This window comes from Tachysurus fulvidraco, chromosome 23 (assembly GCF_022655615.1).
Source record: "Tachysurus fulvidraco isolate hzauxx_2018 chromosome 23, HZAU_PFXX_2.0, whole genome shotgun sequence".
NCBI lineage: Eukaryota > Metazoa > Chordata > Actinopteri > Siluriformes > Bagridae > Tachysurus > Tachysurus fulvidraco.
Window position 1 is genome coordinate 11241305 of NC_062540.1, and position 19013 is coordinate 11260317.

The 19013-nt window shown below is 37.0% G+C and overlaps 1 protein-coding gene across 2 annotated transcripts; it reads left to right on the top strand.

The window, feature by feature from the left end:
* Positions 1-2036: 2036 nt before the first annotated feature.
* Positions 2037-18701, top strand: nfascb (neurofascin homolog (chicken) b). 2 transcript variants are annotated; one of them, XM_027144669.2, is made up of 28 exons: positions 2037-2265; positions 4672-4723; positions 6130-6259; positions 6438-6543; positions 6760-6950; positions 7060-7182; positions 7315-7485; positions 7733-7844; positions 8097-8281; positions 8396-8527; positions 8665-8808; positions 8888-8999; positions 9083-9246; positions 9537-9684; positions 9765-9889; positions 10491-10592; positions 10784-10996; positions 11111-11187; positions 12075-12300; positions 12432-12547; positions 13144-13354; positions 14478-14600; positions 14728-14901; positions 16071-16202; positions 16407-16473; positions 16735-16746; positions 16960-16995; positions 17090-18701. In XM_027144669.2, exons 3-28 carry the CDS (start codon positions 6166-6168, stop codon positions 17259-17261), a joined length of 3468 nt encoding a protein of 1155 aa, XP_027000470.1. In that variant the 5' UTR covers positions 2037-2265; positions 4672-4723; positions 6130-6165; the 3' UTR covers positions 17262-18701. The 2 variants fall into 2 exon arrangements, with proteins under 2 accessions (XP_027000470.1, XP_047662718.1); XM_047806762.1 differs by lacking the exon at positions 2037-2265 and adding an exon at positions 4372-4600.
* The last annotated feature ends 312 nt before the right edge of the window (positions 18702-19013 follow it).

The following is a 19013-nucleotide window of genomic DNA, read 5'->3' on the forward strand; positions in this document are numbered from 1 at the left end:
AGTGTCACACAAAAGTTAAATCAATGTATTGTTTTGTGTGAATGAATGAACAAGATGGTTTTCACAACATTTTATCACAAAGACTCTGTGCTACATAATCCAGTACTTATTTCAAGCATGTTGTATGGCCCTCAGTGACCCCTTTTTTTACTAACCAAGTTTAAACTCGATTTCCTTTAAAAGTACAAGCATACATCCATGTTCACATATTATTATAGCATAATCCGTGCTAAATATAGTGGCATGAGATGTTTGCCATTAATATGATTGATGTAAGTAAAATAATAGTAAAATATGTCAGACCATCTTAAAACATCTCCAGGTTCCACAAAATGTCCCCAGACTCCTCAAGTTTAGTTTCTCCAATTTTCTGCAACTCTCTTAGACATTATCTTAGACATGTTCAATCAGACTCTAATAAAAATGTGCTAGAATTAAAGTTAAAAGAAAATGTGTGCTTAAGACACTAACATGGTATACAACATACTACAAAAAGCCAAATATGACTTTTATGTCATTTGCTTGTCAGGTAACCATGTTAACTGTCATGAGTTACAGACTAGTTTAATTTTCCTCATGTCACTGACAGCAGCTACCCACTGCATGCCATGCCATAAGATGTTATATTATGTTCTATAGGTCAAGCCTAATCAAAAACACAAATATTTCCAAATATATGATTGTTTATTTAGTCTGGTAAATAGAAAAGTGGAAATGATGGGAAATTATGTTCAGTATATCATTTGTATCCATGAAAAACATTATTTATTGCTAACTCTGAATACTCCAGATATTAGGCCTAAAGATGCTCCCTGAAATGCACATCCCATTAAGATACAAGACATTTATGTACCTGTGTTTCTGTCTTGACTATTAATTTTAGAGAAAGGTCAGTTGTTTTTATTTTTGGTATAAAAGGGCATCAGGTTTTAATTCAGGTGATCATAAAATTCAGCACTATATGTTTTTATTGAGACATAAATACAACATTTCCACCTGCATCCTAAAACATTTAAAATGTTATACAGGCTTTCCAAGTATCTTTGTTTATGAAATAAAGGGCAAGGCAACTGAAGTCTAAAATGCAAAAAATATTCTAATGGTTTTTTAAAATGTATTTTCCACAAACTTTTTATTTGTTATACTGTGCAAATCACAGAGCTGATGATTTGATGACTTTTAAAATGACCAGGGTATTGGTCTGAAATAGAAGCAGTATCTAATTAGGCTGGCATTTCATTCTTGTAGCTCTTTACCACTTCTTATATTTCTCCTCCTAATTGTAGACCCCATCTGACGCAAACTCTTTCACCCCTGCCTTGTCAATAGCTATCCATTGTTAGTATCAGCATTTGCCTGGCCCTTTCCATTTGCAGTGGCAAACATGCAATTCACTAATTGATACATCATTAGAAAAAAGCGAGTAACAAGCCATTAAAATTTTGAACTGTTGTCTTAAATGATGAAGACAATGTAGAAATTGTGTTTAACTTTTGCAGCTGGTATCATTTTGCATCACAAATGCATTTCCATGGAAAATGAGCTTTACAGTTTCTTTCAGTTGCTAACATGCATTGTTTAAACAGAAGTCACATGAAGGCAAAAGTCTTTACACAGTCAGCGAAACGGAGGTCTATGCAGACCTTTGCATAGACCTTTGCATGTCTATGCAAAACTTATTCAATAAACACACCTTCCAAAATCCATCAACTCTTTTGTCAATTACACTCCATCACCTGTAAAACACTTTATATATAGTATATATACTATATTCTTAAATATGCAGGACATTTTTCACAGTTTTCAAAAGCTAACACAAAAACATATTCAGTGATGTTAAATGTCATGCAGTTCTGCAGTTACCAGAATGAAATATAAAGAAAATCTGAATTTATTGAAATTATAATGTCTCAGTAGCAATTATAAAATTAATGGAACGTGTGTGTGTGTGTGTGTGTGTGTGTGTGTGTGTGTGTGTGTGTGTGTGTGTGTGTGTGTGTGTGTGTGTGTGTGTGTGTGTGTGTGTGTGTGTGTGCCAGGCAGTAGGAGAGTTGCTGGCAGAGGGGACAGACTGTCATGCTCTCCATTTCTGACTCTGACTCCAGTCTCTGACCTGTATAACTTCTTCTCATATTCCATCTAAGGATTCAGGTAAAACTGATAGAAAACACATCAATGTCTGCAGCCCAGTGACATTCCTACTCTCCTGGAAAAGAAATTAGACAGATTCTGAATTAATGAATGGAAACTAAATCATCAACTCTGGTAAGAGAAGCAAATTCTGAAATGTGTGTTTAGTTGCATTTGTTATTTAAAAAAGATTTAAGAGCTTTGAAATGTACTGCAGTGACGTAGATAAGCTCTGATGTGTACTGTACTGTAGGTATGTGTAAACAAAAAGGGGACCTTTATAAATAACGTGTGATGTAGTGTGTGTGTGTGTGTGTGTGTGTGTGTGTGTGTGTGTGTGTGTGTGTGTGTGTGTGTGTGTGTGTGTGTGTGTGTGTGTGTGTGTGTGTGTGTGTGTGTGTGTGTGTGTGTGTGTATGTGTGTGTGTGTGTGTGTGTGTGCGCGTGCGGTGATATCATGGTATTTTCAGGCTTCTGCAGAGTTGTTTTTGTGAGTCAGCTGCTTTGTGCATATTGTAGGAGGAGGGAGAACATTGATCCTCTTTTGAGAAGTTTAAATGATTCAGCTAAGATTTTTTCCATGACTTATGACGTATGTTCATTTTACCAAGATTCTTAATGACACCGACCCATGACATTAAATGATCATGATGATTAAATGATCAGTTCAGTGCCTTTTTTTGTAGAGTAATTATATAATTAGTCTATTTATCATGTGATCATTTTATTCTTAATAAAATTCTACTTCTTAAAACATAATAAGTTTATTTATGTAAACTCAATAGTAACTAAAGGCAGTTTCAGAGTAGATTTGAGCCGGACGTATGATTAGTCATGTAATAATGGATCAGGATTGCTGCTTCACATGTAGTTATTTGTAGCTATCTGTTGTCTGTGATTTTTAAGAAATAGGTTATTGGAATGATGATAAAGAAAAGTGAAATCAGTTGTTGCTACATTACCTTCATGATAAGGTCAGATTAAATGTTCTCAGAGCTTCACTGTAGGAGTAGAACTGGCTACAGCTGAGAGAATAGTGCCCTTGTCCTGCTCCTGAAGGAAATAGCACACTGAGAGCTCATGCTCAGCATTGTACCTTCCGGTGCATGGCACTGACCAGTCGCTGATGTCATGCCCACAGTTGAGGATCATGTAGGGCCTGGGACCATTAGCAGGGTTAGATCATTACCTCTATTTCAGGTCGAAAATAAGTCAAGTCCTATTTTCTGTTCTGTCATGACACTGGCACTTCATTGATAGTAATAAAACTATTAAACATATATGTTACTGATAGTTCAAATTTTACCGATTTTACTTCACAAAACATTTACATTGAAATTTACAGAGCATTCATGTACATTAAGCTCATATCTGAGAGTGCAGCAAATTGTTCTCCCTTTTTCTCACAATGTGTGGGATAGGAATGTCACCCACAGTCCCTATCTCTCCTGAGCCTGATTAATCCTCAAAGCCACCAATAAATGAACCAATTCAAGCCATCTATCATCACCTTTTTCTGTTCCAACCAGGATTACACAAGTCATTATAACTGGACAGTAAGTGTAGACAGTATTCTCTTTTACATTTTTTCCATCTAAAGAAAAAAAAATCGCTGCACTTTTGGAGGAGTCATGGGATTTTTTTTCTGCATTTTAATTTTCCCAAGAGAAACAAACATTTCATTCACTGAGCCGACTCCAGCTTTCCAAACTAAACAATGAGACCCACACATTGATGTCATGATCAGCTCTGCGACATTTTCTTGTGGTGTGTTGCATGTTGTCATCATTGTTGAAGTGTCTAGAAATTAGTCAAGATATTTGATTATCTTTGGTCACTTGATACAGTGATTCCCAGATCTTAAATTTCAAAGACATTTCAGACTTTTCAGAGTTAGTTCTCTTTCTTCTAAAATCCTTTAATATGTAACATGTTTTAACATATTTTAAATATATGATTTAACACACCTATATGAATATTTTAGAAAAATAAAAAATAATATGCAAACAAATAAATCCAAAATAAATAATTGATGCATATGTAAATCAGCCATCTCATTGTTATTCAGCCAGATGTTCATAGGAGAGAGAGAAAGAGAAAGGAAGAGAAAGAGAGAGAGAGAGAGAGAGAGAGAGAGAGAGAGAGAGAGAGAGAGAGAGAGAGAGAGAGAGAGAGAGAGAGAGAGAGAGAGAGAGAGAGAGAGAGAGAGAGAGAGAGAGAGAGATGGTATGTCATTCATGCCACATGTATAGGGTGGATAACAGTCGAGAGACAGTCTGCAAATAGATCACACTAGTTTGAGTGGCTTAGTCAAGGAAACATCTGTCAAGCTATTCATTGTGTTGGGCATATTTTCCCTTTTACCGGCACTCCCAATCTGGATTATATTTGCCCTAATCTATAACTGGACTATTATTTTATGAGAATAATTGCAGTTTTACATTTAAATCAGAGGACCCTTGACATCAGAGGTAACAGTTTGAACTTTTTTTCGTCTTAACTTTGTTATTGTGATGACAACTACCTGTTTTTTTCTCTTTAGTATTGAGATGAACGTCAAGCTCTGTGAATGCTGATGTCTTCATTGTGAGCTGGTAGGCCTGTAATATCCATATTCATTTACTTATTTGTTATCAGAAATGACAAATACTGACATATACTGTAAAACCCAAAAAAGTAGTCTTTATGTAAAACTATATATGTTGGATTTTCCTCTAGTCATTGATTATATTACAGAGATTATGTTTTGGCAATTTTACACAGGGTTAAATATGTTTAAAAATGGTTCTTCTTTGTAAATATGTAACAATCAGTTGACCTCCAACATTTACTTGGATATACACCTGCCATCACATTTGTGCTTCTGACCTCATCTAAGTTGAGGCTAATTGCTAAAGAATCAAAAGAGATATCCTGAGGCAGAGAATAGAACAAATCAATATAATGTTTTAAATCCTTTGTAGTGTGTGGATACTTCACCATCACACACACACACACGTGTTCTTTCTAAACTGTTGCCACAAAGTTGGACGCATATAATTGTATATAATATATTTCTATGATGTTGCATTACAATTTCATTTCAATGGAACTAAGGGGCCCAATCTTGTTCCAGAATGACAATGCACCTGTGCACAAAGTAGGGTTCATAAAAACATTGTTTGCCAAGGTTGTTGTGGAAGAACTCAAGTGGCATACACAAAGTTCTGATCTCAACCTGTCTGAACACTTTTGAGATAAACTGGATGTTTAAATCCCTTAAAAGTAAAAATAATCTAGCATAAATACTTCCAGAACTGTTAAGGTTCTAATAAAAGCAAAGGGGAACTGAAAGTGTTCAGTACAGAATTTCATGGACTTTCTACAAATATAAGCACCATATAGGAGTAAATTAAAATACATAGTAAATTAGCTGGACTGGTGGGTTCTAAATACTTTATAGAATTGACACATAGAATGAAGAAATTATATTAACATGCTATTTTGGCATATAGGTAGTTTCAGTGTAATTTTAAGTCATTGAGTTGATTGTGCTATACGGATGGCTCAGAACAGACAAATGTACCAATCTTGACAACTAATTCAGACAAATACAATTTCAATTAATAATGAACAGGAACATATGCTGAGTGGAATCAGTCCTGGAAAAGATAGTAATTAGACAAATGATAAGTCAATCTTTTGGGTGATTAGAAGAAATATGCACATGTCTATAATAACATCCCTTAAACCCATGTGGTTTATGAATAAGAGCAGTGAACTTAGTTTATGAGGGACAGGGTTGTTAATGTTTTGTGCTGACTGATTTACCCCTTTGTTGACTGCATTGTTGGCTCCAGCCTCCAGATGATGCAAACTGTGAAAGTGCACAATTCTCATGACCCTCAACACAGTATGTAGAAATAAGAATCAGGTTTATTCACTGTGTCAACACATGACAAGCTAAGCAATTTCAGAACAAGACTCTTTTGTCTGTTTTGTGCTCTTTTTGCCTGAGTAGAGTATCGGTGGTTTATTGCTGGTGGCTGTTTCAGAGATGAGGACTGAAAGATTGTGGGAAATTCTGGTTGCGTTCCTAATTCTCTTACAGCTATGGAGACAGGTATCTGCAATGGAAATCCCACCTGATGGTAAGTCAGTGTCAACTGATGATCTCTGTAGTCTTATTTTTTCTGCACTTGTAAATTATACTGTATGAATAGTATCAAATATTATAAGTATACTGTATTTCCATGTTAGTGACATTATTTGATGATACAGGTGATAATGATGATGATTATGATGTGTTTATTTAAACCCCAATCACAGTGAGACAGCCTCCAATGATAATTAAGCAGAGCGTTCAAGATCATATAGTGGAGCCAACAGACCCCATTGTTGTGGAGTGTGAGGCCACAGGAAACCCTCCTCCAGTGTATGAAACCTAACCTGATCACATCAAATTCATGTTTTATCTATTACATAAAAAAATTTATGTACTGTTTGTGGAGATTTTAAGCATATCATTTTATTCTAAAATTCTCTGCGTTTATGTAAAGAAAGAATTTCTTGCTTTTTGCTCTATGAATCTACAGGACAGTTCATGTTCATGCAGATTTACCTTCTACCATGCTTTTGCCTTCCTCCTAAGCTTCATTTGGACACGCAATGGAGTCTACCTGAATGTTGCCCGTGACCCTCAGGTCACCATGAAGAGGCGCTCTGGCACACTGGAGATATTTTTTTGGGGCCGTCCAGAAGATTATGAGGGCATATACCAATGTACAGCCACTAATGAGTTTGGATCAGCTCTATCCAGTCACATTCATTTGCGTGTTTCCAGTAAGTTTCAACAGAGCCTCATGTAGTATGCCCAAGAATGAAATCTTACATGAAATTAAATTTCATTATCACTGTGTATCATCTTCTTCATTGCTCATGTTGTGATCAGAGGCTCGTACATGGCTGAAGGAATATTTGGAGCCAGTGTCTGTGTTTGTGGGACTTCCTCTGATTCTAGCCTGTAATCCTCCAGTGGGTCCACCCAAACCTCAGACTTACTGGATGAACAGCTGTGAGCATCAATAGATTACCCTATGAAATAATACTGCCAATTTAATTAATATAACAAGCAAGAGGCTAAATAGAATTAAAAACATGTGTGTAAAAGTGCACTCAACTTCATTTTCTTGTTCTGTTATTGCAGCTATGGTACCAATTCGCCAGGATCGTAGAGTATCGATGTCAGAGAACGGAGACTTGTACTTCTCCAGTGTCATAGCTGATGATGCGCTAACAAACTATGTATGCACAGCTCGCTTCCCCAACTCCAACATCATCCAGCAAAAACCTCCCTTAATTCTTCAGGTGCACACAGGTACTGAGGAACGCAATGTCTTTTACATCAGAATTTATTCAGATTTTCCTTGACAGAGTGAGACTTTTACATAGCTATGTCTGTTTAATTGAGACAATGAATCTCTCTTTGTATTTACCAACTGCCCCACTCTGAACAATTTCCTGTCCATAACGGTAGTGATCCATTAAGATATGGCAAGCAATGTTTGGTTGATCTTACTAATCAAAGGTTTTGACTGCATGGCAATTTTATTTGTATCATTCAGCCCGTATGGCAGCTCAGATTGCTCCCAAGTTTTTGAAGCCCAGAGGAACAGCCAGCACTCAGATCGCAATGCTAGGGGAGGAGCTTATCTTGGAGTGTTTTGCTTCTGGAGTGTGAGTTTTTCATGCAGAGTCGAACTATTTTACAATAATCTTTTCTATCTAAATATTGCTGAGTCAGAGGAATAAAAAATCAGAAAATATCTGGATTAATTAATGTGGTTGTTAATGTGGTAGCAAATTGGAATTTAGATTCATTTTAGCCTTTTAGCTCATTTTGAAGGTTATGAATGATCAAAAGCTCTATGTGGCTATGAATCATACACAAATGTATTCACTTGAGTGATCCTCCCTCTGTTGCCTCAGTCCAGCTCCCACCATCAAATGGACTAAAGACTGGGAAAGCTTGTCCAAGGAAGGCAAGAAGCTGGAAAACTTCAATAAAACTCTACGCATTAAAAAAATCTCAATGGATGATAGAGGCGACTACATCTGTACTGCCGCCAACAGGATGGGCAGTGTGGACCACATAATCACAGTTAAAGTTAAATGTAAATTTGCATTACGATGAATACCATTAATTATCTGAAGTTGAAGAATGAAGCTGCTATTACAGTGTGAGGAGTTTTCATTTTTCTTATCTTCTCTCCTCTTATTTTCTGTAGCAACCCCATTTTGGGTCGAGAAACCACAGAGTCTTATTCTCTCTCGAGATGATAGTGGGCAGATCGTCTGTCAGGCCGATGGTATTCCCAGACCTCAGATACAGTGGCTAGTTAACGGAGAACCTATTGAGGGTCAGAGACATCACATGCCATTTGAGTAATCATGATTTCTGACCACATTCACTGAAAAACCTAATCCAAAAAATAAGGCCAAATTGCCCAAAACGCATGCTTTCTTTTTGAGTGCACTTTTTTTTTTCTTATCTTAGATGCTCCTATGAGTCCTGGCAGACAAGTATCAGGCGATACCCTGATATTTCGTGGTGTGGTGCCTGATAGTACAGCTGTGTTCCAGTGCAATGCTTCCAATCAATATGGCTACATCCTGGCCAATGCATTCCTTGCTGTAATGGGTAAAATATAGAAAATTCAAAATTATAGCATTCTGTAAATATATGTCATTGTCATAATAAGTCTGTGTTTCACTTATAGACATGAAGCCACGATTACTGGGCATTAGAGGTGACTTGGTTAAAGTAGTTGAAGGGACTCAGACACTTCTGCACTGCCCATATTTTGGATCACCAAAACCTGTCCTGCGCTGGTAGTGTAGTAATTACTTTCATATATGACACAGACAGAAGTATATGAGTGTGCATGATCAAGACTGTGTGCATTTTGTTTTAGGTCTAAAGCTGGAATGGTTTTATATGAGGGAAGTCGATATAGCATTCTTTCCAATGGGACACTGGAAATAAAGAGTACCAAACTCCAGGACCAGGGGACATATCACTGCATTGCTAGCAATGTCATTGGACAAGATGAGATGGAGACAGATCTAGAGGTCAAAGGTGAATGTCTAAAGTAGAATTTAGCGGGGAATTTCTAAACAACATTACAAGTACATGGTGAACAGCCATAGCAGTACATCATGGTTTATCCTAATTAATCCTAATCCAAAATTCAGACTATGGACAAAGAGTTGCATTCCAGATTTACAGTATTTTATTGTTTTGAACAAGTTTATGCAATATGTTTATTTAAGCTGTGGATTTTATGACCTGTTCACTGTTTCCTTTGATTATACTGTATTGTGTTTGAGTGATTGCACTGTTTGTAAATGAGACATATCTTTCCCCAGAACCCACTACAATCATCCGTGCCCCACATAATGTTATTGTGGTTAAAGGGGGCTTAGTACAATTTGACTGTAAGTTCCAGTCAGATCCAACCTTGGAGGTAAAGGTCACCTGGCTCAAAGACAACAAATTTCTGATCTTTGGAAGAAGGTACGTGCAACCAATTGTAAACAATGAATAATTCAGCCAGAAAGGTATCTGTATGGATAAGTTTGTGTGTATTTGTACAGAATGACCAAGGATGAGGACTCTATGAGTATTGCTGACGTGTATAGGAGAGATGAGGGGACTTATACCTGCAGAGTTAAGACTGAAATCGAAGAAATCAGTGCATCAGCCAAACTCACTGTGATGGGTATACACACACACACACACATACACACACACACACACACACACACACACACACACACACACGCACACACACACACACACACACACACACACACACACACACACACACACACACACGCACACATGCACACACACACACACACACACACACACACACACACACACACACACACACACACACACACACACACACACACACACACACACACACATACACACACACACACTCACACACACACGCACACACACACGCACACACACACACACACACACACACACACACACACACACACACACAGACACACACACACACTCACACACACACGCACACACACACGCACGCACACACACACACACACACACACACACACACACACACACACACACACACACACGCACACACACACACACACACACACACACACACACACACACACACACACACACACACAGAGAGAGAGAGAGAGAGAGAGAGAGAGAGAGAGAGAGAGAGAGAGAGAGAGAGAGAGAGAGAGAGAGAGAGAGACAATGCACATTGATTCCATGCAGAATGGTTTTACTATAAACAACATATCAATCCCTTCTCTTTCTTTGTCTACTAGATCGTCCAGACCCACCTACTGATTTGGAGGTGTCAGATCCATCAGAACGAAGTGTTAGACTCACATGGGTGCCAGGACTGAGCAACCACAGCCCTATCAAAGGCATGTGCACATACACACACACGTTTTTCTCAATAATTTTAATAAATAAGTTTCATTATTTAGTCAATAATTAAACACTTTTTACTCATACATTATTCCACAGAGTACTTAAGTGGACTCCTTATTATTACTTTAATGTGCAATTGTGTTTTAATGCACATGTGGTAAATTATGTGCAATCTCTCTTTTAGAGTATCTGGTGCAGTACACAGAAGATCTGCTAGCTGATTATTGGCTGGTGGCAAGCGGCTGGAAGAACCTGACCAGTTATCCTGGCCAGCTGAACTCTGTCATGTTGAAGCTGAGCCCCTTTGTTGAATACCAGTTCCGGGTTGTGGCTATCAATGCGATTGGCCCCAGCAAACCCAGCAAACCATCTGAATATTACGAGACTGGTGGAGCTGGTCAGTTAGGCTTCACTAGTGTTGTGATTAGATGTTATTTAATCTAACATGGCTTGAATTAAGACAGTTAGTGTATGTGCTATGGATAGTAACTGTCTGTGTTAAACATTTTAGTACCAGATGCCATCCCAAGAAACATCAAAGGAATGGGAACTGGAGTGTTCAGAAATAACATGGAGATCAGCTGGGAGGTGATGAATGGATGGACTGATGAATGGATGCATGGATGAATGAAATGTACTGTATGGGTGGATGTATGCATGAATGGATGGTTCCAGCATGAGTGGATGAATACATCTGCTAGGAATTTGTGCATAGAAATGTATTGCTATTTTATTTTGCATATAATATTCCACCATACATTCAAGGCTGTCGGTCTGGCTTTAATATGTCTGTTAAATGATTATTTAAAAAATAATTAATGTTCTTCATTGAGCATTACCTGGGACCGCTTAGTTTAACCCAATTCACCAAACCTAAATACTGATCTTTTTGTCAGTTTTGCAAAGTTCTACCTCTAGGAACATACAAACCAACTCATCGTCCATAGTTATAATTAATATGTGTGGTACAGTTAATGATTAGTATTTAAGTATTAGCTAAGGTTCTTAAGTATTAGTTAATTTTCAATTAAGGTCTAATAAAAAACCCTAAATACTGTCATATTTCATTTTTACTTTAATCCATTTTACTGTGTTTCCCTACTTATGTCTCAGTTTCTAATAAAATTCACTGCTGCTAACCTGACAACAGACAGTATTACGTGTTTGCTGGTGTTACCTAACTAGCTTACCAGTTTCTGCAATGTGTTTTTTTCTGCTGTATGTTTTTAACTAGAAAACCCAGCTAACCTGTTTCTTGTTTGCTCATTAATTGGGTCTATATGTGAAAGAGCACCTGATACCCACTTTTGCTCTTATTGTAAAGTATTATGTTGTAATGGTTGGCTGAATCATGACATTTCACTTTGGCAATGAAGATAAAGTAGTGTATCACTAGATTAGATAGACAGAACTGTTATATAACTACAATTGACTCCTGAATTTCATCATTTCTTCTCTGGCCTTGGTGCGTGAAGCCGTTGGAGTATAGAGAGTGGAACGGTCCCAAGCTTGGATACATGGTGTGGTGGAGAAGACGAGACTCCAGAGAGGAGTGGAAAAATTACACCACATACTGGTGGTGCAGTCACATCATCTATGATACGGACACATTCACACCCTATGAAATTAAAGTCCAAGCCGTCAATTACTTTGGCCTCGGACCAGAATCTCCTGTGATCATAGGTTACTCAGGAGAGGATCGTGAGTGATGCATAACACCTACACATACATGTTTACATATACACACAAGCGCTCTATTTTGGTACAGGCCATTACATGTAGATTTCACAGTGGATGAAGTTCCTTGACTCAATCCTGGCATGATTTAATAGGTCCCACTGCTGCTCCAACTGATTTGCATGTCACAGATGTCGAGAGCACGACGCTGACAGTCCACTGGCAGCCTGTGCCCCAAGACAGCATCATGGGGGAGATTAAAGAGTACACGGTGAGACCAAAAATCAGAACAGTGATCTAACAGGATCTTAAAGTAATGTTTAAAATCAGTAATTAAAATCAGAATTAAATCAGATTAAAAAACTAAACAAAAAATTCTGCTTGCATAAGTGTTTAATCCCTTCTGATTAATACTTAGTTGAACCAGTAGAAATGTCTTGGGGGTAAGCTTTGGACAATGTTTGGGAGAGCTTTTCACCTATTCTTCCTATCAGATTTGTTTCATTTCATTTGTTTTGTTATTCACTGTCCAGTGTAACCCAAATGAGGATGGGTTCACTTCCGGGCCTGATTCCTCTCAAGGTTTCTTCCTCATATCATCTCAGGAATTTTTCCTTGCTACCATAGCCTATCTAATCTAATATTTATCTAATTATAATTTCTCTCAAATCTGACTGACCACATTGTTTGAATCAGTGACAAAACTAAAATGTAAAAATTTGTCAAACTGAGTGTTTTGTTTCTACGATCTTTAATGAAATTGCATAGGTCATACAGGATTAATGAGATTTAAACTGGCAAACATGAGCACAACTATTATGGTGGCACTTTGAGATTCTTTGTTATGTTGTTTTTGGTGTTACTCAGGTGTATTACTGGAGAGAAAGCAGCCGTCTGCCTCATCACAGTGTCACCACAAGGATCAAATCCAAGAGCTTTAAAGCAAATGGGGCTCGGCTTTCTGGCACCCTAACTGGCCTCATCCCCTACAGTAACTACAAGATGTACATAGTAGTGGCCAACAACCGCTATGAGGGTCCACCAAGCAACAGGATTGAGTTCCAAACTCTTGAGGGAGGTACTGACAAGCAATACAAAATATCATACTTAATTTCATTTCCTGTTGTTATTTTTCTTGAAAATGTAAAAAATACAAAAATTTATAATAATTTGAATAATAATTTAATTAGAATTAAATAATTGAAAAATCATTTTAATTAAAATTCTGTAATTTATATTAATAAACATATACTGATGGTATTACATGATGCAGAGAGGACTTGACCGCTTAAAGACAAAATCTGACTATAAACTGTCACCTATCAATCCAGAAAATACTTCTAAATGCAAAAGTCTAGCACATAGGCTGGTGCATTTCCTGAAAAACTTTATTTAAATGAACTGCAGGAAAATAAAGTTAGCCATTGCAGCACACAACACTGTGGATGACATTTTTCTGGGGTTTCATAGGCTTATTTCTTCCATTCTAAAAAAGCTGAGGCTTTTAAATCTGTCACTTTTGCCTGGATGTATAGCGTGGGACCTCTTGAGCTGTAGGATGCTGAACTGAAATAGATATTTCTGAAAAATGTCTTTTTGTTAGCAATTACTGTGGCAAAAAACTGCATGCTCTGGCAATAATTCCACCCTGCATGCATTGGTGGCCAGATTACTCTAATCTTGTGGGTGAATCTGGGATTTCACCCAACTGTGACTCAACTAACTGACCATTCACTGAAAATAATCCTGCAGAAAATTCCTGCTGTGCACATAATGTATAATTTGGAATAAACAGAAACCATCCACTCAGCAGACAGATCTGCTGTGAAGGAAAGACTCAAAAGGCTGCCTTGTCTAAGCAGAGGCTGGGTCACTAGTTGTTGGTCCATATGTGTTGTGATTTAAGTGGATTCCCATGTGACAATTTATTTGGAACATCTTCTCCTATTTGCCATTATTTAGAGACCTGCCTCTAGAGTATGTGTGTTTGGTTTATCCTAAATGCCTTTGTTTACCTTCTCCAGGTTCCACAAGGTTAATATTGTCCTTCTTAGTGGTGCGTGTGCAGGGGTCTTAACCAGATACCTGTTCCTTAGGACATAGTTTTACATTGAAAAGATGTAAAAGGTGAAAAGTGGAAAAAAATATTTACACAAAGTTCTTACAAACTGTCACTCTTTTCTGTTCTCTCTTGTCTGCAGTGCCATCAGTACCCAGGTCATTCAGGATAATGCATAGGCATTATGACACCATCTACCTGGACTGGGAGGAACCTGCAGAACCTAATGGCATCCTAACTGGATACATCCTCAAATACCAGACATGTGAGCATATGTCTTTACACTGAACACTAAAAAGGAATAGCTAATAAGAGGTGATCAAATTAGTCTAACCTTTCTCTGTTACTTCTCACGATCAGCTGTTTTACCTATGATTTACCTTCTTGTGTAGTGAACGTGTCAGCTGTTGAGAGGATGGTGGTCGAAGAAATCCCTCCCAACACCACGCAATTTTCGCTGCGCCGCTTTGACCGCTACACTCGTTACAAGTTCAGTCTGGCTGCTCAGACAGAGTTGGGAGCGGGAGAGGCATTCACAGAGGAGTCACCCCATTTCACAACAGAGGGTAAAAGCACATGCAGTGCCATACAAAAGAGGTTTTCCTCAGATTTTTTCAGTGATCACAGCTGCACAAAGAACAGTTTATTAATAATGAATGAATACAAACAATACAACAAGGGGTGCACGAACAGGTACAAACAGCAATGCTATAATAAATAATCAGGCAAAGGGCTGGGCACCGAATAAAAACTGGTATATTAGGTATACATAAGAATCCATAGGTCCATAAGAACCTGCCACTCTCCAGGTTCACTCTTTCCATTTGCCTTTTCAAGTGCCAGAAATCTTCTGAAATAATATTTTTGCTGTCAGAAACACAGTGTATGTAATGCTCGAAAGGGAATCTCGTAAAAGTCAATCACAGATAGGATTGTGACCAGGCTCCCCTGGTCTAATCATTAAGAAATACCCTTTGGTTTAGAGCCATTTAGCTGTATTGGCAGTAGTTCAATGAAATGATTAAGGTACCATGAATAATGGTTTAATTATGTTTGTTGATGTCAACATAGCCAGATGTAATTATTTGATTTAAATTGGATAAATCATTAGTGTGAATCAGTGGGGTCTTGTTATTAAAAGAGTGCACACTGAACACAACAACTATGAGACTGTCTAGGGGAGCAGGACCTGGACTGGGGAGTAAACATGCAGTAATTTTGGAGGGATAGGGACATATGAACCAAAAGGAGCTGATCTTGTGTTAACAAAAGTTCGAGACATTGAGATATCTCCGGATTTTAGTGCAGCCCTAATTTGGTCAAGATACAGGCACAGATGGCAATTGACATTAATACATTATAGTAATATAATCAAGTACCCAATAGCTACTGAATAGACAAAGACAAGCAAGTGACAAGCAAGGTATTTTCTCACTGTGCAGGTATAGAAATGTATAGAAATACATTTGCAACTGGGAATAAATGTTCTTATAGTATATATGTGTGTGTGTGTGTGTGTGTGTGTGTGTGTGTGTGTGTGTGTGTGTGTGTGTGTGTGTGTTTGTGTGTGTGTGTGTGTGTGTGTGTGTGTGTATGTTTACAATATATTATGACTGTATAAAATATATGTTTACAATATATTCAGACAACATTGTACCAAACTGGACATATTAAAGAATTGCAATCTGAATACTATAAATGTTCATATAATGTCTCTTTGTATATGTTTGAGCAGAATATACCCGGGAACAAGTGGACATAGTAACACAGGGATGGTTCATCGGGTTGATGTGTGCCATTGCACTTTTGGTCCTCATCATGCTCACAGTCTTCTTCATTAAAAAAACACGTGGAGGAAAATACCCAGGTATAATAAACATACCATTTTACAGGATGTTTACAGTTACAAATGAATCTTGCACAGAAGTAAAGCCTTGAGGTAAAATAGATACAAATTTACACATGGCCGTTATGTAAACCTCTTAGGTAAATAAGTGCACCATTACAGAAAAAAAGGAACTCTGCATGAGCTAAAATAAATAATACGTACCCGTTGCTTTTCTTCTTAAAGTGAGAGACAAGCAGAATTTTGCACTTGACTCAGTGGATGAGAAGGAAGAGGGGTCTTTTGAATACAGGTAAATACGTCTAATAATTTGCTCTGTAATTTTATTCTGTAGAAAATCCAATAGTTGTCCAAGCATTTGTCACAAATACAATTGAAAGCAATGCATTCTTGTACTTATTCCATACCATGATTTAACCCTGTCACACCACATTATGTAAAGTGTATGCACCATAATGACTGTCCCTCTCTTTCCTGTAAATTCATCCTTTTATCTCTCAACTGCCTCTCATCCCTGGTCATTCTTTCTTATTTTTTCATCGGGCCCCTGAAGGTCTCTTGAAAGGTATGATGTATGTCATACATAATAACCTGTTTTTATCAGGTTCTTTGTTTAACATGCTATTATACTAACCAGCAACAAAATACTGAATATGTTCAAATAAACATATTTATTATGGCTTCACAGTTACAAAAACCCTTATTTTGTTGGTGCTAGTGATGACCTGGTGCTTATTTTTAAGTTTAAGCTTTTCACACTTTACGTTGTTTACTGTAGGATAACACGTGCACCCACTCTACCCTACTCCAGGCGGTATGTACTAGCCAAAATTTTAACATAAATGATCTGTGTTGATGACATGTTTATATGTTTGTGTAAATATCTGTGAACATGTGTGTTTCTCCAGAGAGGAGGAAAGTCGTCAGGGTCGGATTCAGGGACACATGAAAAAGATGACAAACAGTGATGACAGCCTGATGGAATATACCGAAGGTGATGAGATCGAGTTCAATGAAGATGGATCTTTCATTGGTGAATATACCGGCACCAGTAAGAGAGACAGAAACTCTTTTGCATAAATCACCAACCATGGTGAAAGTGTGTAAAAAACATGGTGCAGACTGATACCTGAGAAACCTTTAAACACTGCTGAGTATGGATGGATGACCACAATGGCCAAACAGAACTCATGTGCCAATGGCCACATCATGCGGCAGCCTGAATTACAGCAGAGGCATTACACCATTAGTCAGAAGTATGGATGTAAGCTGTGGGTTTTTAACAATGATGAGTCAACAATGATGTGTGTATTTATTAAAGAGATATTTATTTGATTTGCTGTTTACACTCCACACTTAATATAACATATAATAAGGAAAAAGATTTTGTTTAAAACTTTTCATTGATAATTTGAAGACAGCTAATTTACCAAGTTCAGTTTCCTCTTAAAGGTGTATATGGCTGTTCTACAATACATCTCTACATTTAAATCTAAAATGAAAAAAACAATATAGAAATAGCACTTTTTTTTTTATTATTTTATTGTGCCATTTGATTTTTTTTTGCAATTGATATTATATTGTTATTAATCAATACAAATCATTGATAATTAAGTGAGTGAGAATGATGTCAGAGATTATTGAATAATTGAAAATATAGTACATACACAGAAAAAGGCAAAATTACTTTTACATCATTCACATATCTCTTTTAGGATCAGCTGCTATCTTTGCAGAACTAAATTCTGCCCTCTAAACGAATCTTTAAACAGTGTTTACTTCCTCTTCCTGTGTCCTGTATTAATGGTGTTTCTAATTAGAACCCATTTTGGTAGCTGTGGACACTCAATCTAAAGGAGGAACCCCCTTTTTGAGTTTTTGTTTCGGAAGAACTGTCATTTTGGTAATTGTCAGTTTTGTTCTTCTTCTTGTACATCAATCAGGTTTGTGAATGAAAAGAAGCCAGTGACAGCATGGAAGATATACATGTGTCGTTTGTATTGTTGATCAAATAAAATCAGTCAACCTCTAGATCATGATTTGGATTTTGATATTAATAATTTATCTGATCAGTATATGACAATGTATTTTTATTTTTAATATAATACTTGCTGGCATGTTAACTTGAAGTGAGAGACATCCACAAAGTGAAGTTACTTGTGTAGTTTGCAAAAAAAAAAAAAATAACTGAAGTGCTAGTGACATTATTATTACTAATCACTGTCGGTATTTGGAGACACAGCTACGTAATGCAGACCCCAGATAATATAACAGTTTTCCTTTATTTAGTTTGTCATGTACAGAATTTGCTTTTTATGTTTTCATCTTTGGACATATAATTTGAACTGAATGGAGTTTTGTTCTGTCTCTACCTCTAATTACTAGAAATACTTTATCAGTGCTCATAATACCCATATGCCAAGCCATTCAATAACTTTTAATAAAAGCAAACGATATATGTTCAGTTGTGTCCTGTAAACATACTCTCATAAAACACCCTATACGGCGAATGTAATTCAGTAATCAGTGTTATAAGCTTTTGTACTTATTTATTATTATCTGAAAAAAATGCTGGATGAATCTTTCATTATACTAATTATTGTATAAATAATTTGAATGATATAATGTTATCTTCTATAAGAGACAAATAAAAATATGCTACAAATAATAAATTACAAAGGGGTTCTGATAAACAAAATGGAAAAACTCCAACAATGTTCAGATTGTACAAACATGGCATTGTATTATTGTATACATGTCCAAACATGAAATTGTATAAACATTGTGCTACACTTCATAAATTCCACATGTTGAACTTCCCGTATGCTTTAC